This window comes from Musca vetustissima, unplaced genomic scaffold, assembly GCF_032173495.1.
Source record: "Musca vetustissima isolate MV318-11 ecotype Yass unplaced genomic scaffold, APGP_CSIRO_Mvet_v1 utg16925, whole genome shotgun sequence".
In the NCBI taxonomy this organism is placed as follows: domain Eukaryota; kingdom Metazoa; phylum Arthropoda; class Insecta; order Diptera; family Muscidae; genus Musca; species Musca vetustissima.
In genome coordinates, this window is record NW_026883972.1 from 233351 (window position 1) to 261028 (window position 27678).

The 27678-nt window shown below is 35.1% G+C and overlaps 2 protein-coding genes across 2 annotated transcripts; one reads left to right on the plus strand and one right to left on the minus strand.

Moving 5' to 3' along the window:
• Nucleotides 1–25720, plus strand: LOC133330973 (septin-1). The gene is made up of 4 exons (XM_061539371.1): nucleotides 1–64; nucleotides 23514–23965; nucleotides 24053–24418; nucleotides 25443–25720. Exons 1-4 carry the CDS (start codon nucleotides 47–49, stop codon nucleotides 25687–25689), a joined length of 1083 nt encoding a protein of 360 aa, XP_061395355.1. The 5' UTR covers nucleotides 1–46; the 3' UTR covers nucleotides 25690–25720.
• On the minus strand, nucleotides 674–2783 carry LOC133330983 (zinc finger BED domain-containing protein 4-like). The gene is made up of 3 exons (XM_061539381.1): nucleotides 1248–2783; nucleotides 1041–1190; nucleotides 674–972 (listed from the first exon to the last, which is right to left on the minus strand). The coding sequence occupies exons 1-3, from the start codon at nucleotides 2778–2780 to the stop codon at nucleotides 778–780; spliced, it is 1878 nt and encodes a 625-aa protein (XP_061395365.1). The 5' UTR covers nucleotides 2781–2783; the 3' UTR covers nucleotides 674–777.
• Nucleotides 25721–27678: the final 1958 nt, after the last annotated feature.

The window sequence follows — 27678 nt, forward strand, 5'->3', positions numbered from 1 at the left end:
ATCCAACATCCAATAACGAAGAAAAAATACTTGGAACTTCCACAAAATGTCAGAAACAAAAAGTGTAAGTATTTATGGGCATTTCATTATTGTTTACTTTTTCCAATTTGTGTTTCAACATCTGTTTTAAATTTCCTTGCCAAAATGTTTTATTATCAAGGGCGCGGTTGTTTGACTTCTGGCTCACTGTTGCATCGTCGTTGTGATATTTCGGGTGTGTTTGTGTGCGCGAATGGCTGGATGGTTGGCTGTGTGTTGTGATTTGTAAGGGTATCAGTGTGTTTTTTGCTGGTAAAGTGAAACTCCTGTTTCATTTTGTTGCTTTTGCTTATTCTTGAAATTTGTTGTTGTTGTTTTTCTGGTTTGACTCATATTTCTTTTTGGTGAATTTTAGTTTGTACATATATGTATATGCATACATATCCAGCCAGCCATCTACATATGTTATGTATGTTCTCTTGCTCTCCTTGGATACAACTCTGTGTTGTTAATTATCTCGCTCTCTCATATCTGTGTACAAGGATCATATTGGCAAAGCATAAAAAAGTCGGCGGCGGCTAAAAGTCGACTGCAGCCGAAAGAAAATCGGCGGCGGCGGCTAAAGCAATATACGGCCGGCGGCGGCTAAAAGTCGGCTACAGACGACGACTTTAACGTGAACAAATAATTTCGGTTGTTTTAATAACTGTCAATTCATTTAATTTAAAATAAAAATGAAAATATAAGTTTATATGCACATTTGTTGCTTATAGCACATTAAAAATTAATAAAAATACTTTAATTTGATAAAAATGGTTCGACGACTGCCTTGTTATCGTGAACAAACAATTGTTTCTTTACTGTTGCCGGATGCAGGCTGCTTCTCTTTGCATTTACACAATTCCCGGCATATGAAAATGCTTGCTCTGAAGATGCTGATGTGGCTGGAATTCCAAAGCACATATTTGCTACAGCAGCAACATTTGGAAAGATCTATAAAAAGTAAATGGTCAAAACGTAACCTGCTTAAAATAAGTTTAAGATGTGAATCTTTAACGTACTTGTTTGTTCTGTCGCCACCAATCTAGAGGCTCAACCGCCTCGACTTTCATTTCCAAATATTTTCTTATTTCTAACTCTACGTTATTTTGTACATTAGAAGGCGATGGTCCCATAAATTCCAACATTCTTTGACGACTAGCTGATATTTTCTGCAAGTAAAATATACGTTAGTTAAGTTTACCTTTACATTTATTAAAACATAATACCTGTTTTTTTGCATTTGGTTCAGTGCTCGTTGATGGCTCATTTAATAATGTGTCATCGATTTCCTTTAATTTTTCAATTTCTTCCATAATCAAGTTCTCCTTGGAAATTGGAGACAGAACATCATGCACAAGTTCCAAGGAGTTTGGCGATTGTTTGCGTATCTGTAGTATATATTTATCTAAAACAGGCCAGTTTTTTTGGCATGGGTCCATAAGCGCAGCTACAACATACATTCTATATACTTTGAATCGCTTCGTAAAGTTTTGCACAGCGAAATTGCATAAATTGATTGTTAGTTCAAAAGACGCTTTTTCTTCTTCTTTCTTCAATGAGGACATAATGGATTCCTGAAAATAAATACACGAAGATATCGTCGGATAATCTTGGCCTTGAAGGTGTTTTGTGGCGTCCTCAAAAATTTTTAAAAACGTGCCAAATTCCGTTATAATTTGCATTTCCATTGTCCCAATCACTAACAGTTCCTTTTTAGCTTTAACTAATGCTATATTTATAGTGGATATATTATTCGTATAGCTTTGAATCATTGCAAGCAGAGAGTTCCAACGTGTTGCAACGGAATTTTTCAAAGAGGTGTGGTGCTTGACGTTTAAAGTTGCTTCATATTGTTCAGTAAAATAGTCATCTCCATGTGGAAATTGTTCGCAACTATCCAAACTCTCCAAAATTATTTCAACCTCTGTAAATATTTTTACTAAATCGTTTTGTTCCTCCATATTTTGAATATTTGATATTTCTTCATAGCTATACATTAAGCTGCCATAAATTTTTTTTAATTTTGATATTATGTTATTAATATTTTCAAATGACTTGTTGTTTAGTATATCTTCCATCAAAAATCTGTGTAAAACATGAGCCATACAACCATATCTTGGTATATTTTTAATTTTTAAAGCTGAAACGATGTTGCTTCCACCATCAGTAACAGCACATATGTTTTTTTCCAACAGATTAAATTCACATAAAGCTTCTTCAATTTTTTCTACAACTGCTAGTCCAGTGTGAGGTCGTGGAAAGATCTCTGTCTTGAGCGTTACAATTTGCATTTGAAAATTTTGGCAGAAATGCACTTTTATGTTTATGTAAGACAAGTGCTTATGTTTATCTGACCACATATCCAATACAAGTGTAACATTTTCGGGCGACTCTTTAAGGCTTGTTTTTACGTGGTCCAAATATATGTTATAAACATCGTTTAAAGCCGTTGTAGCTATTGTCCTATCTGTGGGGAACATAGCCTTTGGGTTTAAGAAAGATACCAATTTCTTAAATCCTGGCCTTTCAACAATTTTAAACGGTTGCAAATCCCAACAGCACATTTCGGCGACCCGGCGAGCATTTTGTTGTTTGTTGTTACAACTTGTTGAGGATTTCAATGCATTTTGTGTCATTGTTGAACTTTTCAGGTTATTTAAAGATTTCACGTCCAAGTTATGTACAGCTCGTAGATGGTTCATATAATTTGTGGTTGATGTTGATTTTCCAAAACTAAAATCATAAACAATTACACACATGCGAATGGAAAAAATTAGAAATTCTTACCTTTTTAAATTAGTCTTTTCATCCAAACACAATTTGCAAAATTTATATTTTTGAAGTATATGCCTCTTTTTAAAATAGAGATCACCAAAATATTTCCAACACAATGATATACCACCTTAATTTACAACAACCTTTGCCAAATTTTTAAATTCATTTTTCTTTTTAAAAAGATCTTCATATTGAGATACATCTGCATATTGAGAAATATTGATTTCAGTATCAACAGATTCGTCAGAATCGGATTCTGATTTAGTCAAAACTGTTTGACCCTTTCGGTTAGCGGAAAAATAATTTTTAATATTCCTTTGGCACATTTTGCATTCTTTTCTTTGAACAAGCAAAAACACAACGAATCTTTGGCAAACAATATGGTTGCCACTCCATCAAAATTCGTAAGTTACAAAAGGTTGCCAAAGGTTTTGTGATAAAAAAAAACAAATCTACAAAGACATAATACCCTTACCACTATGTGCTGTAGGGTATAATTAATATAAATAGCCTACACGTTTTTGCCTCTCGAAGACGAGTGCACAATGTAAATTATCGTCCAATAATGAGCATTATAATATGTTAATTTATCGATAAGATTAAAAGACATATTTATACAAATTTGCTGTATAAATTTATATTTTTCAACGGCTTAGCCGACTCAGTCGGCTAAAAATTTGAGCCGATGAGAGCCGCATACATCAGCGGCGGCTCAGATCACTTAAAAAAAGTCGGCGGCGGCTGCACGCCGACTGCGAGCCGATCGGCTTCGTGCTCTGTTGGCAAATCAAGACATTGGCTGACAGTTCATGCACTTCCGTACATTGTTTTGTTGTTGTTGGGAAAGAAGGGGGGCGTACAGTGGGTATTATTATTGTTGTGTAGTGCACTTTGCTGCAATGTTAAGTAGGTCAAGGAGAGGGTGTCTATTTCTTTTTTTGATGTCACTGAAGAAGAAGAAAAAAATGAAAGAAAACAGGAAATGAAAATGTCAGTTAATTTTTTTATTTCTGCAAAGTATATTTGTGTGTTTTTTGTTTTCGTACTGACAACAATAACATTGAACAGTTGTTAGTAGTGCCGTGTAATCCCTATTAAGATACGAATGGTTGATTGCAGTAAAATAAATGTAAATAAATGAAACCACTAATAAAAGAAATGTGCTGACAAACAATTGTATTATTTAATACCTATAATAGATAAAAAATCATGTCATTAACCACAATATAAAAATTGAAGCAGGCCAATTTTAACTCAAGGCAGCTTAACGCTAGTTTAGATAAAAGCGAAACGATTTGACTTAGAATTTTCGGGGACGAAAAAATGTTCCCAGAATTTTTCAATGATTCTAAAGCCTAGAAAGAATAACTCCACGACCCGTTGGGCGTAGAAACCTTAACTGAAGTGGTAAACATTTGCAAGGACCACTTATGTTAGCAAATTTTCAAATGGAATCAGTATAATTCTGTAGCGATTTGGGTTTTGAAGGGCTTTTGATAGTTGAGAACATGTAATAAATTATTGTTTTTGACCATCTGCATGGACAAGTTATCAGTACGACTGCTATTGTTCTTCCTCCTAAATGGGTGAACCAAACTGGGTTTGCGGTTTCATACTTCTCCACTATATTTGATATTGAACTTCTGGAGACATTATATTCTCAGGACATCTCTCTTAGTCGTAATCCAATCGTATAATCGCCAACAATGAGTTTTTCTAATTGCCCAAAATGCGTTTTATTAACCCCAACCCGAATTTATCGTTTGTCACTTATAATTGACTGTTTGTGATTACAATTATTATTATTTATTATAGTCAGGCTGAATTCCAGTTTGTTGTTTTTATAAAAAACAACTATTTATTAGTGGGGAATGTATGGCATTGTTTGCCGAGGGGTAAGGCAGGGAAGACTATAGCTCCGTATCACGCCACTGATCCTTATCAGTTCCCTTAGTTTTTGTGTTGGGATATTCTCCCCAGAAGCTATTGCTTCTATACAAAAAAAAACCTTTCATACCCAAATGTCTCTTGTAACAAAGCGAAGTACTTAGCTGACCAACGAAATGAACTGCATGAGAATTTCGCTGGTGCCTCACTTCGAGGTTAACAAGGCATTTACAATCAATACCATACCTTTCCCACTGTTGTGTGTTGTCACATCGCGACAATTGCACACAACGACTTTGTTGGTGTTGTTAGTATACAGCAACAAATCAAACAGTTTAACCGTGTTGGCGGAATCCGTATTTAATTTACTCAATCTGCCTGCTGGGAAAGTTTGAGAAAGTGATTTTTATTTTGAGAATTCGAAAATATTACATTTTCAAAATAAATATAATTTGTTGATAATTTGTTTACATTTTTCTGTCCAATGACGTTGTTGACACTAGTATAACTTACAACAAAAAATGTCCATGTAGTTTTTTTCCATAAGAGATTACAGATTATGCACCATCATATTCCTCAGACCGAAAACCATGACTACGAACTGTCTGTAGAAGTGTGAATTTGTAGATTTTCACTTTAATCGCAGTAATGAGATTTATTTTTTTCTCGTTACGAAAGTCTTATCTGAGCCTTTTTCCATGATTTTTGTTTTACTTAAACTAGGGGTGCTGGGAATTACTCAAAAAAATCAAATTCAAATAATTAATATTATATTTAGAACGCCTGAAAAATACCAATAATAGTCCTCAAAATCTTCTTTTTCTTCTTGTGCTAGAAATTGCCACCTGTATTATTCTTCGTCAAAGAAATAACTTCCTGTAAAAGACCTTAAAATAATTAGTTCATAATCTACCCAGACTTCCTCGCTAATTATGAAAAACAAAAACAATATTTAACGCCTATTAAGTCTTTTGTTGCGTTGTGCTATTATGCCGTGTTAATCAGCATTAAGAGCCCTCAAGATAAAACGCGGCAGCATTGTTGTCATTCCAGCAAAAAAAAAAATGTTATTAAAAATTTATAATACTCCTTCTCATTTTTTTGGGAGTTTAATAGACTTTTCTTTGCTTCTTTTTGATATACACGTATTAAACAACAAGGAACTCATTTTCGAATTTAAATTATGAAGTTCGCCCCCCTTCTCCATTTATAGCTTGTGTTGTTGATGCATCATGACACTTGCTCTCTCTTTTTTTAATTTATAATTCACTGTACTGTGTTTACAATTTACATCACTCTCAGCAAACAATAGCCCCTCAAACTTACTCTCATCACTTGGCTCTTTCCATTGTTTTTTTTTATTTACACAATTTTTGTGCATCAATTGCTTTGTTGTTACACATTTATGGAGGGCGGTTGGTCGTTCGGTCGTTGTAGCCTATAATATTACTCCTGATTGTTGTCTATCTGTCTGTATGCCTTGCAGACTAACTGCCTTGCCTGCCTGATTGTGTTCGGTAAAAATTCTACATCCTACATCAGTAGAAGTTATTGTTGTTGTTTTGTGTTATTTATATTTTGTGAACGTTTGATTGTGTGTGGTGTATTAAACCCTTAAGTCATAACGGTTTTATTACATGGTTCATCCACATAAGCGTGTCCCTCCTATTCTCCCACTCTCTCTCCCCCTCTCATCTACTCTGGTATGTATGGGGGAAACAACAGTTCAAAACATTGTTTGTAATTTGAATAAAGAGTTCAATTGACTTCTGAGAGGGAGTAATGGTTGCGTTGTTTTACATTTGGAGAGGCAGTATATTTTGGTCGATGCTGTTTATATTGCCGCCACCGTTGTCTTAAGTCTGAAATGTTTTTTTTTTTTATTTTGTTGAAATTTCCTTTGTGTGTTGTTGGGATTTTTCTGAACTTTATCACAATATTCATATGGAGGAGTATGGGAAGAATGTGGTTGGGTTTGGGGGGTCATGCACAGTGCAGTACGAAAAATGAAAACAAACGCACAAAAATGTGTATTACGTACATATGTATGTATATGCATACGTACTGCATGTGAAGTAAAATTGACTTTGTTTACATTATAACTGGGAAACATGTGGATGTGTGGTTGGTGGTGGTGTGTTGATAACAGCTCCCAACCTCCTGCTCCTCCTCCCCCTTTCATACATTGATGTATGTTTGGATAGCAGCGCGTCAAATAAATTTGAAAAATCTAAACAAAAGAATGCATGAATCACTTGAAATTTAAAAATTTTATGCTGCTTACTTACTCTTTGAGTGTGATAAGTATACTTGAAGGCACTTTTTAAATATAAATAGTACATTCCAATTTAGATATGCAGCTATTCAAATTTCACTGCCATAAATGAATCGGTACCAAGCTAATTATCATCAGTAGATTTTTATCTCCTAATATTTTTAGTAAACATGTGGTATTTATAACTCAACGGCTTAAATTGCATTCTGACCAAAAGTATTATCCCAACGGCTACACCGATAAGAAATTATCACAGTGTAACGGAGGTCCATTGACTTCCAAGATCAAGTCACCTTTTGTTGAATTGTCTGGACAAGGGTATAACATTCTCCATAAAGTTGAAAATTTCATTACTATTTATTATTCCTTTGTACAGTGTGAGGGATACCAGGGCATGAATAAACAATGCAGTTAGATAACAATCCTTTTGTTATTGATTTTAGACCCTATGTTTCTTTGGCCCAAATCTGTTTCAGACAATTTGGAGTCGATTTATAAATGTCCGTTCGTCTGTGTGTCTGTCTGGCTGGTACGCATGATAACTTTCGAAGAGAGTACCCGATTTCGTCCAAAATATGCACATCGTAATATTTCGTCCAAACTTATATCAAATTCGAAGATGGGGAATGCCCCTGAGAAATGTTCCTTCTCGGACCACAGAGAAAGATATATAGGTACTTGGGTACACCATATACATTAAATCGGACGGAACTATATATGGGATTTCAATGAATCTTTACACACAGTAGGTTATACGAACTTCAGTACGTTGTCCAAAATTTTGGTCAATCAGCCATATTTTGGAGCTTTGGTGCACCATTTACTGAAAATCGAAAACTATATATGGGAGCTATATCTAAATCTGAACCGACTTTAGCGAAACTTTCCACACCGTATGTAGTAGTAAATAACAGAAATCTTATAGGAACTCTCGGAAGACAAACTGGGATAAGCTAAAACAGCATCCACAACCTTTGGTCGCATGGCAGGAAATTTCAGCCGCTATGGTGGTCAAAAGAACCTGGCACCCTTGAGGAAGGCTGCTAGGAAATCTTATAATAACTCTTGTAGGACGAATCTTTGTACAGATGGAGACGGTTACAGAGAGCAAGATCCAAAATCTATGTTAGTATTAGGCGAAGCTACGGAACGTGGACTAACTCCGACAGAGAGACTCTTGATCTTCTATCATCAACCCACTTCCCTGATTGTATGGACCACAACGGTGAAATACGATGTGCACATCAACATACGGTTCGAACCAAGGAAGAGAAGAAGCTGATAGAGAACACTATAGGCAAACCAAAGCTGGTTTGGGCAATAAAAAGCTTTCGTGCTAGGTAGGTTGCCAACAAGACGACGTGCCCTGTAGGATTTGAGGCGATTGCACAATTCTCATCACATATCGGTAAGACCACTGATATGTATTTATTGCTATTGAGTCTTTGAGCCTCTAAGTACAATATTCATATGGTACTGTTTTGTGACTGCACTGGTATAAAATCTATTAAATGCTATCTGGAAGTTTTGTCAATCTAGAGAAAAAATATCAACATGGTTTGGTTTCTTATTTTTTACCTCTCTCTGTATATAAATATATACTCCCAGGGCGGCGTCGCATTGTGGAAATTAATTCTCTGTTTGCTTCCTTATTAAATATAATTATGCCCCTTGTTGAAACGGTCGTCAATTTGTGATACTTGAGTCGTAAATATCTAGTCATCAAACCTGCCATCAATAGAGCTGGAGAATATTGTTGAAAATTGTAGAATTCTAGCACAAGTCATTTCCATTCCAAAATAGATTTAGATATGAATTTCATTAGGAAATGTCTATATCATTTGTATTATTATCTCGATTTTTAAAAAAACATGCTTTTAAGACCATTTAAAGCTTTACAAAGAATCGGTCGGTTGGACTTTATTACATCTACCATCACCCAGAGGCTGACAATCGTTTTGTTTTCGCACAAATGAAAGGAGAACCCTTTATGTAAAATTTTAATTTAACTGACAAACAGACAGACGGACATTGTCACTTTAACAGCAGCACATTCATGCTGTTTTGTTTTTATTCTTATGTATGGAGCACCACTCCCCTTTCATACAATTGATGTGTTGTTGGTCTGATGCAAATAATACTCATAAACGTAACTCCTCGTTATGACCGACCGGCCGTCTGACTGACGACTGTGAATGTAACTGACATTTTTGTCACTTTTTGCAGCATATCCAATCGTTATGTAAATACAAACATTGACACTTACCGGCTGTCTCCTTTTTATGTGTGTATGTGTTGTTGATTTTTTGTAGCGCTAAGCGTGGTTTTATATTTGTCGGGATCGGGATCGGTGTTGAGAGTTTCTCTCTCTTGAGAGAGTAATTAGAGTTGCGCTATTTTTAATTTTGTAACAAGCGTACTTTTTGTTCACAAAAGGTACGAATTGACTTAAACGTACCAAAACAAAAATTATATTTTTTATTATTCGTGGATACATTTACGCTTAAATTATAACATATATTATTTATGCAAACAACTGGTATAAATATTGGCCAATATTTCTCGATAATTATGATTTATTATCATTTGAAGTAGAATTTTAGGTACCTTTTCGTACTTTTTTGTTCCTACCTGTGGCAATGTTTTCCAACACAATTCACAATTTACCACTGAGAGAGAGAAAGACTCTCAACACCGATCCCGATCCCGGCAAATATAAAACCACGCTAAGGGATTTCACCAACAGGGTTGGTTTTTGTTGCGGTGGTGTGTTGGTGGTTACCATGGAAAATGTTGCGGTACAAGAGGTGCAATAACCTGGTGTTATATTGTCTGTATAAATTTAATTACCATTTTCAAGTGGTCTCAAAACAAATTGGGGTAGGAAATAAATTTTCGTTAGCAGAAAATATCAAGTTTCCACAGGTGAACATATTTCGTGGAAATTCGGATAATTATTACAAATACGACATAATATAATTATGTCAAATTCTATGATCGGGGAGCAGAGTTGAATGCTAACGGACGGTGCCACAGATTGCGGATAGTGGGAGGCCCAATAATATTCTTTTGGGTAGCTGTGAATATCAAATTAACAGTCGCAGACAATCTGCTGGTCCTGGGTCCCAGGACTGACTAGGCGAGAATCGCGCTTTCAAATATCCATCTCAAAGATCTTAAGTCGTGACCTCTCTGTGGTGCCCATTAGTGTTCTACGGTTTGCAGTAAGATTCCCGACTGTGTTGAACGGAGCTTTGTTGATACCTGGGCGCATCAACATTTTTTTCTGCCTTAGTTGCCGAGTCCTTGCCATGGTAAGAGGCTATGTCATGGCTGACCTCAAATCTTCACCAAATTTAAATCCTTAAAAAATTTAATAACAATTTATGCGACCTCAGTCTCGAACTCTACAAGTTCAGATTTCAATCAACCCCCACAAATGTTGACAACCCAGGCTATTCCACTGGACCACTCTTTTGCCTCAACCCCCGTTACTCTCGACGACGTAAACGAAAGCCTGGAGAGGCAGAAGGATCTACTCCTCGACTTTATAGAGGAAACCGGCTCCTTCCGCCGTAATCAGGAGAGAATCCTGAATCAACTCTGGGGCGACTCACCGTTGACAGAAGAGGAAGACGTCATGAAAACTACTGCGACTAGCACTACAGTGACAAATACAATAGCTATCCTGATGACTCCTCCAAATCAAGGTGGGTCCTCCCAGATGATGAGTAGGGACGTAAACCCTGGCGAGGAAGAGGTTCCAATGATGATGGATGAATCATCAGAACGGTAAACGACTAAAGGAGCAAATGTCAAAGAGATCTCTGACAAGAAGATTTACCACAGAGCGATTAACTACTGCAACCGGTTTATCGGACGGGACAGAGACTCGATAACGGATAAGGAGTTTCTTCTAATTAAGAGGAACCTCAAATTCATCCGGAAGTTCTCCACGAACTATCCGAAGTAGTCGTTGGATACAAGAAATACTGCATCGTACGTGCGGTAGTGTCGATATAGAATTCTGAAAAGAGTGGTAAGCGTGTGGCGAAAGCCAAACCCACCGTCTCAAAGCAGGAAGCCCAGAAACCGGTGTCTAGCGGCCCTGCCAGTCTACCAGAGGTACCCGAGGATCTGCAAGTAGCAATCATGGATCGAGATGACCCCAATGGGATTAACAGCGATGAAAAATGATTGGTGGAGAGATTCAATTTTACAGTCAAAGACTTACAAAAAAGGTCTATGTCCTTATTTCTGGAATCCTAAACAGATGGGGAATTTTTATCCATATAGCTATTTCTAATTAAACCCGCACTTGAGGTTGGTCAGCGTATTGACTTCAAAAATTAAAAATAGAAAAATGTTTTTTTCCAAATTAGGCTTTGCGCTTTCATTCACCAAGGGAAAGTAAATTCCAAATAAAATTCCACCAAAAATGCATTTTTTCGATGTCGTGACCACCAAATATGAGCAAGTAAAGTAATTCGCTCCTGCCCAGACCTCAACAAATTTTAATAAAAAAAACAAAATTTTTTTATTAACAATTGAAAGTTATGTTCAAATCGTAATGATGTGTGCCTAGCATTTCAATTAAAAAATATTATTGTTGTGCTGAATTCTCTTCTGGTTCACGTCCCCAAAACAAACCGAGGTGCGGTGGAGCGGGTAAAGAGACACAACACTTAGGCGATAAAGACCGACTTTCTATTGTTTGTTTAGTGGCGGTGGTGATGGTACTACATAATCGACACAATATTTTTATTGTCGTCATTGTTGTTGTTATTGTTATTTGGAACAAAGAATTACAACAACAAGAAAAACACACACACAACAAAAATATAATTGACTGATTGCCGTCTGTCCGTCTGGAAATTTTGTATTTTTTTGGTTGGGGGCTGCCAGGCCACACAAAATACCCATCAGACATACCACACAACTCACACATACATACTTCTATAGATGAGAAATCACTTCAGATTCTTTTTTTGTTTAATTTTTATTTAAATGTTAGTACCAAAAGAGGCATAAATCAATTAATACCACAAAAAAGCAGAAGCATACCATCACCACCACCACCAATTCCCAATCGCTGCCTCCACCAAACCAACAGAAGCGTTTTAATAATGCCATCATCATTTACGCTAACATTTGATGATAAAGGCAACAGCCAGCCAGTCAGCCCACAACAGCAGGCAGTGGTGAGGATTGCACTCATTCACTCACCATCCATCCATTCATTCATTTATTGAATCATACATTAGGATTGCCAGCCAGCCAAGCCAGTCGCCGCCAGAAGAATGCACATTTCTTCTTCTCTTCATTTGATTTTCATGCATGTTTGGCTTTAATTTAAAATCGTTGAGGCAGCTTTCTTTGGATTTTCTTTACCCCGGCTGGGCATTTAAATTTACAGTTTTTCATGAACTGCTCTGCTTGGTTATGGGGTGTGCTTTGTTGTGGACTTGACTGTTATTGTTACAGTTAAGATAAAATCTAATGCATTGTCTGTATATCGGACCTTCTTTAATTCCTTAATCTTGATGGAGTTTGAATGATGTTGCAAAATTCCAAAGAAACATTTTTCTTCTATTAAAAAATCGTTTTTTGATAGAAGAACAGATACACTATTTTTTATTATTGGTTATTTTATGGCGCCAACATAATCAAGTTTGTAGTCCAAATACTCGGGAATCAACAAACAAATGGGTATCGAATGTTGTGCAGTTTGCTCTTCTCCTCATATTGTATTTGTTATATCGACAGAAATAGAATATTCTACTTACTGAAAGAAATTGGATACATTTGGATAAATACTCAAATCTCGATGGAAAATTCATGGTTCCAAGTAGACTTCAATTGAAAAGTACTGAGAGCTCTGATAAAGTTCATATTCCGTTCATAATACAACTCTTGAGAACTTAAGTAGTATTACCACTGGAAGCTATTCCTCCTCAATACATATAGCAATTAAAAGGATGTGCTCGACGGAGGAACATCAACTATCTGTTAAGAAGCCCTTGCTGATGAAAGCAGCTTAGCCGCGGAAGCAGTCAGAAAGGATAGGCTATGAATAGATAAACGAAAGTCGAACCTGTTGACAAGTTTTCACAGGAACCTTCAGTGTCTCCTCGAAAAATGGCTTTAGCATTGGAAGTTGGATGACAAAAGTCGGGTCTAATGACAAAACATCACATCAACTTTTAAAACCCGCTACTACCATATGTCCAGAGAGTAGCCATCATTCTTCTCCAAATTTCCTGGATTTGTTTTTATTTATTTTTCTTTCGAGATGAGCTACATGATCGAAGTTGCAATGAAAAGGAAAGCCGGAGAGATACTAAATCCCCGGATTATGCGATGCGTTTCGCCGTTGATTAAGCGGCTCATAAGGCATATTGGCCAATGTGGCGCCGGACAACAATCAGGAGATACCATAAGAACCAGGGTTCAAATCCCAGCCGGACTCAAGCTAATTTTTTTGAGTTTTAAGCTTTTTTAAGCTTTCATGTAAATGTTTTTATTTATTTTTTTTCGATATGAGCTACATGATCGAAGTTGCATTTTCATTTCTCGATGAAAAGGAATTTTCGAACGGCGGATAACAGAGGTCCAGAGAGATTGTTCAGATTCAAAATTTAAACTTGCGGTAGTAGTTACACCGTTATTAAAATTGTAACACAAAGTTTAAGATAGATTTACTTTTCCCGTTAGGGGGAAAAGTTGTATGGAAGATTATAGAAGAAACAGGAAAGGTTTTGGAAAAGCCATAATATGGAGCTCTATTTATGCTTCCGAGGGAACCGATGGTATCAGATGACCAGACTGTAGCATCCTGATGCTAGGATCAGTGAAAGTAATTAGTCACTAATCGAGATGATCTTCATACTATCATGATTGGTTGTTTATCACGATTGTTTGCAGTCATAAATTGGTGAAATAAGGAGTCCGCCGACTACCTTATTAAGGCAGTAAATGACCTTGAACTCCTTTGGGAGGGTGAGAAATCCTCGGCTGTATCGTGAATGAGATCCCGTGCTGTATGATAACCTCTGTATGGTTCAATCCCCCTCTCTTGGAACTAGGTCAGATGCAGAGGATCGTCGAACAGAAACAAAACACCGGTCTTAATATGGAGAACGGCGGTCTGGTGTTCAAATACGCCACGGACAATCAGGAGTGGAATACTTGAGGCGTAGAAGGGGCACTTTGATGTATCGATTGGGAAGTATTCCCTTCCGTCTCTCCTCATCGCAGAAGCCCTTATGGTATCTCAACAATTAATTCTGATGCCACTTTATATTAATTCCTTTAATGACTCAATAAGGAAGCCACCAGACACTTTATTTTCATAGCCTTGTGGCTTATTGTGTTGGGGTAACGGACATCAAATAATCGAATAAAATTGATAATTTCCACGAAATTTATGGTCTACGAACTAATTGTTATACGAATGGAATTTCCGATTTGAACCAAATTTTGCACAGCCTATTATCTTTTACTACGCCTGCTCCAAAATATCAAACCTAGATCACGTCCGAAGATGGGACCTATTGGTCTACTCCATAAACTTGTAAATTTAGTTTGAAGCGAATTGAATAACCGATTTGATCAACATTAAATCTGAAACATTACAAAACAAATTGTACTATTAATTCAAACTGCCCTATTTACAAATAATAGCTTCTTCGATTTAGCATTTGTACATATATTTGAAAATGTTGAGTACATTAAACAAATTTTGGATTGATATTTTTAATATTTCTTTGCCCATTATTACTTAGAGCGTTGATACAAATGCTTAATGGTATTATTGACACTGTCAATGAACTTTATTGCCTTAGTTTTCAAATACCCAAAAGTGGTCATAAGTTTCTTTTTTTCCTGCGCTTCACTTGCTCTTAATTATTAAAACGAACAAAAAATGTATGTGTGTTGGTTTTTATCGTCTTCCATTATTAGTAATTTGCAATTATGTGCTGGTATGTGAATGTTTTTCCCTTCTTTTATCCCCCCATACACTTGTGATAAATATGATTTTGGAAATTTAATGTACATACTTGCATAGATAGGTGTAGAAAACGAATACATATTATATGTATGGAGGTACATGGTTCATTACTGGAGGTATTGACAATAAGCTTTTCACCATTATTTCGTTTTACGCCTCTTTTCCACAAACATTTTGAACATTAGTTTGTTGTAATTTTCTGTGTTATTGATTTTTGATGGCATATCTCTCTATATCACGTTTACAATATGTGAACCCTTAAAAATATATAGAAAAACAAAAATCAATATTGATTTATTGTAATTCCTCATGAAACTAAAGAGTATGCATATACCAATAAACGTCTGCCATGGCAATTAGTTTGCAACTGAAATCAATTTCATTGCAATTTCATTACTGGCATTGAAAAACAATTTATTTCGTATTTTTTTGAACAAAGCCCAAGTCAGTCAAAGTAATAAAACATCATTTTTTTGTTTTTGCTTGACTCAGCTGTGAAAATTAAGTGCAATCACTTATCACATTCAGACATACAGAGTTTTGTTTTCATGCTCGATAGAACTTTGAATAATACAACAAATTCGAATCGAATGACCAATACATTGAGAATTGTTTTTTTAGTATTATATGGACCTTATTCGTTCAAATGTCCATTTGAGTTAAATGTTGGAACACAATCGATTAATGTTTTGCTCAGTCTCCATTTAAAATCAGCAGATTCTAACCAAATAAGTAGCTTTGAAGATTTATAATATAAGTTCCATTTGTCATTTAATATCAATCGAAGATTTTAGATTGGGCATTCAAAATCACATCAATAGCAAGAGCCGTAGACTTGATATCTACAGATCAGGTTACGAGTCACCTTGCATGCATACCGTGTGATATATCACCTATTTATACGCTCTTCTCTTCCATGTTTATCGGTAGTTATTAATGACAAGGTATTTGATCGATATTCCACACAAAACTGATTTACATTACTCATGTCCCGAATTTCCTGGAATTTAATTCTTCGATGGGAAGGAATTTTCGAATGGGTGATAGGCAGAGTTCAAGAGTATTGGTAATAATTACACAATTATTAAAATTGTATCACAGAGTAAAAGTTAGATTTACTTTTCCTGTTAGGGATGTCGAAAGAAGAATGAGGAAAAGGCTGGGCAGTAGCCTTAAGATGTTGCTCTATTTATGCTTCGAAGGGATGCGAAAGTTATTTCCCACTAAAATACTTCAATTATCATTTTTTTTATATTCTCAGCCTTATGGCTAATGACGGTATATACACTTTGCTACGGCAAAAATGTTCGTCATCGAAATATTGGTTTAAGACACCATATTTCTTTTGACAAAATCCGTTTCAGTCAATTTGGAGTCGATTTACAAGTGGCCATTTGTCTAGCTGGTGTCCTCGATAACCCTCGAAAAGAGTAACCGATGTCATCTAAACTTTGCACATCGTAATATTTCTTCCAAACATTAATCAAGTTCGGAAATGGGAAATATCGGCCCACTCCTTCTGGTAACTCCCACACAAATGGTCAAAATTGTGCTGAAAATGAATTTTATAATATCATACGAACATAGCATCCGATTCTCACCAATCTTTGTGCAACCTAATATTTTAATCATGCCTGTATATTGATGGGTGATGAGACTTAACGGTCCACTCCTTCTAGTACCTCCCTCACAAAGGATCAACAGTTTGCAAATTTCTACATCTCCATTTGATGCGAACAGAATATCCGATTGCATCGAAACTTTGCACGCCTTAATATTTTTTACATATACAGATCACGTTCGAAAATGGGACCCATCGGTCCACTGGTTCTAGTACCTCCGGCACAAAGTGTCAATATTTTGAAAATTTGTAAATTCAATATCAAAAGAATGGAATGTCCGATTTGATCCAATCTTTGCAAATCGTAATACATTTATCAAACCTAGATCATGACCGAAAATGGGACCCATAGATCCCCTCCTTTGGTACCTCTCCACAGATGGTCAACTATTTTATAAAAACATATACCTTATATAAAGCGAATAATAAAATCAGTGTATAGTTTGTTCCTTTGACCTCCGCAAATCATATGCTGAGTGTATACATCTGTCGGCAACATTGACTGACACTTTTTTACTTGTTTAAATACACTGATCAAAACTAGAAAAAACCAGAAATAAATAAGTAATTTATTCGTCAAAATAATATAAACGCAAAATTTATTTTGAAATAAAAAAAAATATTCCATGGAAAACAAAATTGACATATTTTTTTTTTCTTTGTCAAAACTAAAGCCACTTTTTTATTTTTTCTTATAAATAAGCAAATTTTGCAAGTAGTCGACAGCATAACCACTATTTTTCATTACGGCAGCACACATATAAAGCATTGAATCAATAAAATGCTCAATTTGATCCCGGGATAATACTATTCCTTGCATCCTGAACCTTTGGGAAGAGGTTATGTCTGTTTGTAAAACTCTTTTAATTTTGATATCTATGATACTCCAAAGATTTTTCTATAGGGTAAAGATCTGATGATTTTAATTTATTTAATTTTAATTTATCCGAGAGCATTGAAGAGAATTATTGAACTCAAAAATGGGTTGTCATAGCAGTATGACAATTTCTTTTGCAGCCTTCCTACATGCTGAACTCCTTTAGTTTTGGCCAGCAGTGTATATTTAGAGGAAAGTGAGGGGAACAAAGAAAAAAAAATCGTTTTTCTCAACCTGCTACAACAACAAACCTAATTAGAATTTCTTCGAATATTTGGACTAGTAGATATATAGTGGTTTTAGGAACCGATCATGGGCTTGTGGCTAGGTTCCCATTTATGAAAAAAATAAATAAATTGAATATTGCTGTACTGCTCTGATCAACTTCGTCCTGACAGAAGGTGGTCATGAGAAGTACGCTCCGCTACCAATGACTGGCTGATCCAACATATTTTGGGTAGAAAAGTGACCCTATATCGGTTTGTTTCTTTTAGGTCGATGGGGAATCACGTTGGTGGGCCCTCCTCTTGTCTTCTTATTCTTCACGTATATTTTCAATATGTTTACTATTTCTTCCATCACAGTACATGTTTTCCGTTTTCAAGGCAATTTGTTTACCACAGACGAAAAGCCGATTATAAGCTTAGGCATATTCTCAAGGGCATGATGATGTGTATAAACAGCTGTTCTAGTATTTTTCAAAATAGAAACTATTTTTTTTTTAAATTTTATTCAACATTTGATATACAATTTTTATTATCACTTAGCTTCATATTGTTTCTTTTTTTAATTTCACTCTCAATGTGGATTTGAAATAATTGAATTAACCTTTGGTTGCTTTACATTTGTAATGAGGTATTAAACATTTATTTCAAATCATTTAAATTGCTAATACGATTAATACAAAACCCGCCACAGTTTTCCTTCCCACCACTAACTGCTGCTTCGTATCGTATTTAGTTTTGCAAACAGTGCAAAAATAATTGGGGAAGGAATTCTTCTCATTGTTTGTCATGTATTGATCGACAAAAGTGCCATTTGCAATGAGTAATTAAACACTGTGTGGATATACGTCATGAGGTTATCCTTCTCTCAAGATATTCACTTACAATCTTCATTCATACAATGTGTGTGTTGTTTTTTTTTTATTATTATTATTTTCCTCGATTAACATTTATGATTATTCATTCATTTCAATGGTTGTTATTACTACGAAATGAATCATTTAGAAGAACGCTTAAAGCGTATGGATTTTTATCTTGAAGTATAGAGCAATGTGGCACCAGCCGACAGTGGGTTAAATTGGGTTATTGGTAACACATTTTTGCGCTAATATTATCAATATATTATATTTAAATGTCATAATCCGGATCATAATTGGAAGTCATGTCCGAGGAAGCCATTAAATAGTCATGTACTTTAAATTTTCCTACATTTTTATTTATTAACTGGTTTCCTTTTACACCACTGTCCCAATTGGCCAGTCCACCCAACCACTTGTCTATTTAGAATGCATCTCCAAGCCATTCATTAACAACACCGCTGGGGTTTGAAAGACAAAGAATAACACAAACTAGAATGAAATTAAATGGAAATGCCAGCCAAAAGCCATAATAGTGTCATTTTGAAAAAGTGTGTCACATACACAAAATTGCATTACAAAATGCAATTGCTCATAATTTGTCAAAAGGTGAAATAGTTACTAGTAAAAATGTATAGTCAAGTATATCATAGTGTTTCGGCAAATCGAATCACAAACACCGTGGAATAAATCGTAGTATATTTTTATCTTTATCCACAGGTGTCTGATGTAAACAATTTGTGTGTTTGATGACTTGGTTTTATTGGCAGGCTTTACATTCCATACAATACGAATCAATGTTTTGGATAAAAGACCTAAGTCGGTATGAATTAAAAGAGTTCCGTGGACCAATATGTGGACAAAGATTAATATTAATATTTATCGATCACATCAGTAATCAGATACGAAGACCCACTTTGATTTAAGTCCGATGCAACAAATAAAATTCATGAAGCCTTAGAATAATCTACGTTGTAATAAGTTAGGGAATTTCTAAAGTGTTGTTCTCCTAAAATGTATTGTTTTCTACAAGAAAGGACGTAATCGATGTGAAGACTCCAAATGTTAATGTTATGTAGTATATGCGGTGTTCTATCGGCCCACTTCCTTACTCATCCACACATACCTATAAAGAGTCTACATTTATTGTTCTGATAGTATATTCGCATCAGTGATCTGATACGAAGACCTGTAGCTGGTCTAACTGAGTCCGATAATACAACAAATAAAATTGATGAAGCCTTAGAATAATCTACGTTGCTAAAAGTTTGGGTATTCTGAAAGTATTGGTCCTCTAATTTTTTTTTAATATTCTGCAAGCAAAAAAGTAAACGATGTGAAGACTCACAATTTTACAGTTTGGGAGTATATGAGATGTTCTACTGCTTCACTCTCTTACTAATCTACACATAACCATCAAAAATCTACGTTTATTTGGAAGACAGCGGAATTGCAAAAAAGTCTGGATGCAGAGATGGTTGAACCGGTGACTATCTTTGTGGATAGTCAGGCGGCTCTTAAAGCCATCAAATCTTGTAATATCAAATCTGAGTTCGTCCTCGAGTGTAGAGCAGTTTTGGAAACACTCACTTACAGCTATCGGCTGTGTTGGATACCAGGACACTGTGACATCATGGGTAATGAAATACAGACGAGTTAGCTATACGAGGATGTCAATCTACAGATCCAGCAATCGATTGCTCAATCAAACCAACCATCTGTCATCTTTTTTCGGAACTTTGAGGCGTTCTTCGACGAACGAGCCAATGAACTTTGGCACAACGAACCTAGGTGCAATGTGTCAAGATCTATCTGACCGACTCTGTCAACTAAGAGAACAAACTCACTGTTGAACCTGAGCAAAGCTGAAATCAGAATAATGACAGGAGTCATTACTGACCATTGCATTATTAGGGCCTTTACCATTCGATCATGATATTACTGATTACTGCAGACTCTGTGCTGACCAGGAGGAGACGGACACAATTGAGCATCTCCTGAGTCGCTGTCCAGTTCCTACAGACGGCACAGACTAGTGGGTGCTCACTTTCCGCCTTCTCTAAGCTTCTTTTCAACTATGGAACCTGATTTAATATACAGCATCATTAGAAACCTAAAGTGGTTAGGAAAGTGCAACCTTTGCACGTAATATATGTTCTGTCTAATTTCTGTAGCCATCGAAAGGATTCCCACCTTCCTCCTAATACTTCTTGTTAGCTTATTATCCGTTGCAAAGGTTTACGGAATTACTAAACACTGGTTTTATTATTCGCTTTGTAGAAGGTATATGTTTTTATCAAATTGTCGATCATCTGTGGAGAGGTATCAGAAGGGGTTGCTCTATAGAAATATATGCTTTAATGTTTTTGGGGAAGGTACCAGTAGGAGTGAACCGACGGGGTTCCCATCTAGATTTTGAAAAATTATTACGATTTTCAAAATTTTGATTAAATCGGGCATCCTTTTGACAAATTTTCAAAATGTTGACACATTGTAAGGGAAAGTAGGTACCAAAAGGAGTCGTCCGATGGGTCCGTCTTTGGACTTGATCTAGCCAAGGTAAAATTATTATTATTATGTGCAAATTTTGGATCATATTGAATCAAAAATTTGACTAGAAGGAGTGGACGGATGGGTTCCATCTTCGAACATGATCTAGGTTTGGAAAAAGTATTACAATTTGCAAATTTTTAATCAAATCAGACATTCGTTTCATATTTAATTGGACCGATGGGTCCCGTCTTTGGACTTGATCTACCCAAGGTTAAAATATAACAATGTGTAAATTTTGGATCAAATCGGACATTCCATTTGTTTGATATTGAATAGACAGATTTTCAAAATGTTGACACTTTGTGGGGGAGGTACCAGAAGGAGTGGACCGATGGGTCCCATATTCGAAAAAGTATTACGATTTGCAAAAAGTATTACGTTTTTCCAGCAAAATTTTGACTATGTGCCCCGATGTGCCCCATCTTTCAACATGAATTAAGTTTGAAAGAAATATTACGATGTGCACATTTGACATCAAATCGGAATTCCATACTATGATTATTGGATTAACAAATTTTCATAATTTTGACCCATTGTGAGGGTGGTACCAAAATAAGTGGACCGATGGGTCCCAATTTCGAATTCAATTAAGGCTTGTTACAAATATTACGATGTGAAATTTTTGGATGAAATTTGAATATTCCGTTCGATTCATAATATATGATTTACAAAGTTTTAAAATGTTGACCCTTTATGGGGGAGGTACTAGAAGGAGCCCCATCTCCTTCATTTGAGCTTGAGAGAAATGTTACGATGTACACAAATTGGATCAAATTGGTTATTGTATTAGCCTTACATTGAATTTGTAAATATTGAAAATATTATTTTTTTAGCACCTTTTTCTATATGAAGGAGTTGCCAGATAGAAACAAAATTTAACATGTGTTTCCAAAAGTTTCAGTTTCCAAAGTTTCCAAAACACAACTTTTTTCTGTTTATATCGCGCTTTTTGTGCAAAGCTAAGAACTTTCCGAACTGACCTCATATATTACCCTCATTCATTACCCAATAGACTTACGTACGACTACATACAAAAGGCTGACAGAAATGATTCCGATACCCTCATCTATTACTTTTTGGACCAGCAACTTCATGTTGGAACCTTTCTGCATTTTGAAAACAATTAAATATGAATTGGGTATTTTAGATGCTACAACAACAAAGGTACATTTTATCCAGCTTCTTTTTGTTCCAAATTCTCTCAGAGATCTTCAGCGGAATAAAAAAGCTTCTGTTATATATTCTACGTATAGAAAATATTTTCTCTATATGTAGAACCATTTTTAGATAAAATTGTATCTTATGATGGCCTTGTTAAAAAAAACTAAAACATCTGGAAATTCCCAAGATTTCAAATGGAATTTTTTAAATATTTATTTAAATCATCGATTCTGACACTGTCTTGAATTTTGTGTGTGTGTGTTTATGTAGTGAACACGTCTTTTTCTTTGCATTTCTTATTTAAAACAATACCCTCAATTATGGTCATACAACTACCACTCGCATCATTCGTCGCCAAGTCTACATGATGATAATGATGATGATGCGATGCAAACTGATATTCTTCTTCTTTCTTGCTCTTGTTTTGATTTCCACACCATACAGAGCACAAATTGAAAAGCGCACGTTCGCATAGGCATTCTTCGCCTCACAGCTCAGCTCAGTTCAGTTCCCAGTAGTCATTTAAGAAAATATAACAAGAAGAAGAAGAAACAAACAAGCTGCAACAACATGATGGGAGAATGAGGAGTAAAATCATTACAATCATTAAATTTTTGTCAGTGGATACGTCATTTACACTTGAGTTTTTGCTTCAAAGGAGCGAGCTGCTGTCTGTTCGACGGTGCGCCGATGGAAGTAAAAATGTTGTTGCAGTTTATAAAAACTGAGCCCACAGCAATGTGTTATTGCATACGCAGTGTGGCCACAAAAGCCACCAAAAGAATCATAACCACATGTGGTGGGGCCGGCCCACCCTACATACATACATGTAGGCAAACTAATACTGAATGCACTGTACACTGCACTGCACTCCTCACTCATAGTCGCCACAAGTATGCAGGCAGACGGGCAAGCAATTGTTCTGCTATGACGATTTACATTTGAAGTGGCATCACGTTTCTGTTGCATTTCATATTTGTTCGAACAGCAATCGCGTCTAAGGGGCTGCATTTATAGCAACAACAACAGAAGGCAGCAAGCTACGGGTGTGTCACCATCATCACCTGCCTGAATTTCCGTATGAGGAGGAATAGTAGTAGTAGCAATTGATATTGCATACCATGAAGGTGCAAAACAACACACATTTTTTCTCTGTTCTCTGTGTGCTTTATTTTCCATAGCAATTTTTTGTTTGAAATCCATTAAATTCTTATATTTTACTTTTCCTGCTTTCTTTCTCTCTCTTTGCAGTTTTCCAGCATTGAAACTCCCGGCTATGTGGGTTTTGCCAATCTACCCAATCAGGTGCACCGCAAATCAGTGAAAAAAGGTTTCGAATTCACTCTTATGGTTGTGGGCGAATCTGGTTTGGGTAAATCAACACTGGTCAACAGTTTGTTTCTCACAGATTTATATCCGGAACGCATCATACCCGATGCCGTGGAGAAACAAAAGCAAACCGTCAAGCTGGAAGCCTCCACTGTGGAGATTGAGGAGCGTGGTGTTAAGTTGCGTTTAACGGTTGTGGACACACCCGGTTTCGGTGATGCCATCGATAATTCGGATAGTTTTAGTGCCATATTGGAATACATCGATGAACAGTATGAACGTTTCCTGCGCGATGAAAGCGGTTTGAATCGTCGCAATATTGTCGATAATCGTATACATTGTTGTTTTTATTTTATATCGCCATTTGGTCATGGGTAAGTGAAACAACGGCGCAATTTCAACTCCCATCTAATATCCGTTTGATGATATGAATTATGTATGTTTTTTTATTTCGTTTTTAGTCTCAAACCCCTCGATGTGGAATTCATGAAAAAACTACATTCCAAAGTCAATATTGTGCCTGTGATTGCCAAAGCCGATTGCCTTACAAAAAAGGAAATTCTGCGTTTAAAATGTCGCATCATGCAAGAAATCGAAGATCATGGCATTAAAATCTATCCCTTGCCCGATTGTGACTCCGACGAGGATGAAGACTACAAGGAACAGGTGAAACAATTGAAAGCAGCAGTGCCATTTGCCGTCTGCGGTGCCAATACTCTACTCGAAGTTAAGGGTAAAAAAGTCCGTGGTCGTTTATATCCATGGGGTGTGGTCGAAGTGGAGAATCCAGAACATTGCGATTTTATTAAACTAAGAACAATGTTGATGTAAGTAAAAATTGTGTGTGAGAAATTTAGAAATTTTAAAATTTGCATCCGTAATTTATAAAAAAATATTCGGAGAGATGGTGCTTTGCCATTGACTCCCTTAACTAGGTCATATGGGTCAGAATTGAATTTAACTAAATTTATTATGACTGTAATGTGGAAGTATACTGATGTGAGAATTAACCAGTCTTTATAATGTTTGAACAGATGATAACTAATTCTAAAAATTGCATCTTTATAAACTTAGGCTTCTTTTTGAATTTATAAAATACGGAGTGAAAAAATGGAGTAACACTCATATTAGCGCGCTATACAAACGGCCTACCAATAGAGTGGATTTGAAGTTTTTTTTTTCAATAACCTACCAATGGCGTGGATTTTTTAAAAATATTTTTTTAGGGCATGTATTTTTTAAAAATATTTTTTCATATTTTTTTTTTCAAAGGTCTATACATGGTGTGGTGTTTTAAAAATATTTTTTTAAAGCCGTGGATTTTTTAAAAATATGTTTTCAAAAAATTAATTACCTACCAAAGACTTCGATTTTTTTAAAAATATTTTTCAAGTTCACAAGGCGTGGATTTTTTTAAAATATTTTTTTCAAGACGTAGATTTTTAAAAATAGTTTTTTCAATGCGTAGATTTTTAAAAATAGTTTTTTTCAAGGCGTTGTTAACCTGGCAAAAAGTTCGAATGTAAATGCCGTTTTATTGTTTTAGCCGTTTTATTAACCAACGGCGAAACGCGTCGCATAATGGTGGGTACGTAGGTTCTTCTCCTGGCTTTCCTTTTCATTGCAAAAACTTAGATCATCAAGCTCGACTCGAAAGAGTATAAATAACCACTTAAAAAAAAGACAAAAAAAAAGAAAAAAAAACACGTAAAATTGAGAATATCCCATTAAAACCTTTTGTACATTAGATGTTTACCTTTAAGTTTATATTGTTATATTTACTATATGTATACTACACTCATTTAAATAATATTTTTAATTTATTTGTATTTGTTTGCTTCTTTGTTACAGCACCCACATGCAAGACCTTCAAGAGGTTACACAGGAAGTCCACTATGAGAACTATCGTTCCGATCGTTTAGCCAAGGGTATTAAAAACAAAGAGAATGGCATAATTAAACCTGAACGTGATTCTATGGTGCCCACACAAATTGTGCTGACAGAAAAGGACCGGATACTGCAGGAAAAGGAAGCTGAACTGAGACGTATGCAGGAAATGTTGGCACAAATGCAGGCTAAAATGCAAGCGCAACAATAAGTCTTTGAGTTTTCCAAACAACAAAAACCCTACCAACCACTCACCACCCATTCTCAAGGTGGAGAGTAAACACAAAAAATACACTCACAGACCGACATCCACGTTTTTTTGTAACTCTAGGTATATAAACCAGACAGACAGTTTTTTTTATAATTTAACACAAAAAATAATGGTGCCGAATTTCAAATGATTCTTTTTTTTCTATTATTTTAAAATATGTATGTATGTAGAATATTTTTTTATATCTCTTTTATGTTTTGTGTAGTAATTTTTAGATGTTCTTTTTCTTTCTTTTGTGTGTGTGTAAAATAGTTTGCGCTAATGACCCACACAAAGAAAACGAACTTTTAAAGAAATATTTGAAATTCCAAAAAAAGAAAATCACGTTACAAATCTCGACCTAATTATTATTATTACTATAAAAATAATCATTATTTATATAAGTATTATTGAAAAACAAAATTTGTATTAAAAGAAACCACAATATATGTAACACTTTAAAGTGTAAATTTTAGATTACACCATTTCCAAATGAAACTATGAATCTATTGATATTTGAAAAAGAATTTCTTAAATTGACAGACAGTTGAAGATTTCCACTTTCAACACAATTATGCGGATAGATATTGACCCAGGCATTGCAGACAATGACGAGTCATATTAATGATTCCGGTTTGTCAACTATTTTGTGGTTCTCCTAACTCCCATGATATTTCATATCGCGTTACCGTAAGTGGAGTCAATATAGAACTTGACATTATAAAAGACTCCAGTTTCGACTAAGTTAGCGGCTTTTTGAAAGGCAAAATTGTACCACGAAGCATATTGTAACTTATAGCACTCGTTGTTTAAATAATAACTACGGTGATTACTCACAAGGTTCGCATTCTTCCGGCCTATAAAATGTTGACCTCTGTTTCTGTCAAACATAAAATTATCTTTTTGACGCGTATTTTCATTTGGAAATTGTGTAATTATTGTTTTATTATTTTCTTTTCATACGAAACAAGGCCAGGCCCTCCTTTTTGACACAAATGAAATACATACCACACTCAACAACACACATCTACAATACAAACAAATTCAAACATTTTATAGTGCATATTTTTAGGCGTAACTAGGTGACGCATAAATAGTATTCACCTCACCATACATTAAAAGAAAACTAAATGGAAAAGAGAAACAAAACGAAATTCTTGTTTGTTAAACAACAATTGTTATATTAGATTAAAAAAAATCATACACTCACACGTACACATCCAAACATATAAAAGAAGTGAAACTCCTAATTGAAACACAGAAAACATGATTGATTATGTATATTTAATCATTTTGTCATTAACCTCAAATTTTTCTGCAACACCACGTCCTAAACCTAATTCCTAAATGAAGTTAAACTAATTGAAAAACGAAATATATGCTCAAACTACAATCAAATTAATAAAAAAATGGAATTTATTTAAAGTAGAAATTCCAAAAAAAGATAATATTTTAAAAAAGAAATAAAAAATTAATTTGGACATAGCAATTTTTCATTTGTTTACTGTAGCTATATACAAAATTGTTTTGAATAAAAAAAAGAAATCGAATACATCAGATTGGCACAACTTATTCCTAATAACTCTTGTCTTGTGAGATTGTTCAATTATGGTTCTTTTAATAACTCAAAATAAAAAAAATTATTGATTATAATTATTATAAAGAAAAAACCAAAATTATATTTCACACTAACTAAACAATTTGGCATAATTTTTATATTTTATTTTTGTTTAATTTGCTATAAGCTTTTTAGTATTCTAAGGTATGTTAATCAACAACAAAAAATCTCTTTACTTATATTTAATATTTCATTGGCCCTTAACACTTCTCAAAAAAATCAACTTATTTTTATTATCAATTTTTTTACTTTATTTCTATATACTAAATTTATATACCTGTAATAATTATATCTTATATACATACCAAACACAACATATATATACAATGTCT

What these genes read in the sequence shown, in the direction of transcription:
- LOC133330973 (XM_061539371.1), top strand. An exon ending in ATATCGCCATTTGGTCATGG is followed by an intron (nt 23,966 to 24,052) that starts GTAAGTGAAACA and finishes TTTCGTTTTTAG; the next exon opens with TCTCAAACCCCTCGATGTGG. An exon ending in AAACTAAGAACAATGTTGAT is followed by an intron (nt 24,419 to 25,442) that starts GTAAGTAAAAAT and finishes TCTTTGTTACAG; the next exon opens with CACCCACATGCAAGACCTTC.
- LOC133330983 (XM_061539381.1), bottom strand. Translation starts at nt 2,780, where the DNA reads ATGTGTGTAATTGTTTATGATTTTAGTTTTGGAAAATCAACATCAACC. An exon ending in AACCAAATGCAAAAAAACAG is followed by an intron (nt 1,191 to 1,247) that starts GTATTATGTTTT and finishes TTTTACTTGCAG; the next exon opens with AAAATATCAGCTAGTCGTCA. An exon ending in GGTGGCGACAGAACAAACAA is followed by an intron (nt 973 to 1,040) that starts GTACGTTAAAGA and finishes TACTTTTTATAG; the next exon opens with ATCTTTCCAAATGTTGCTGC.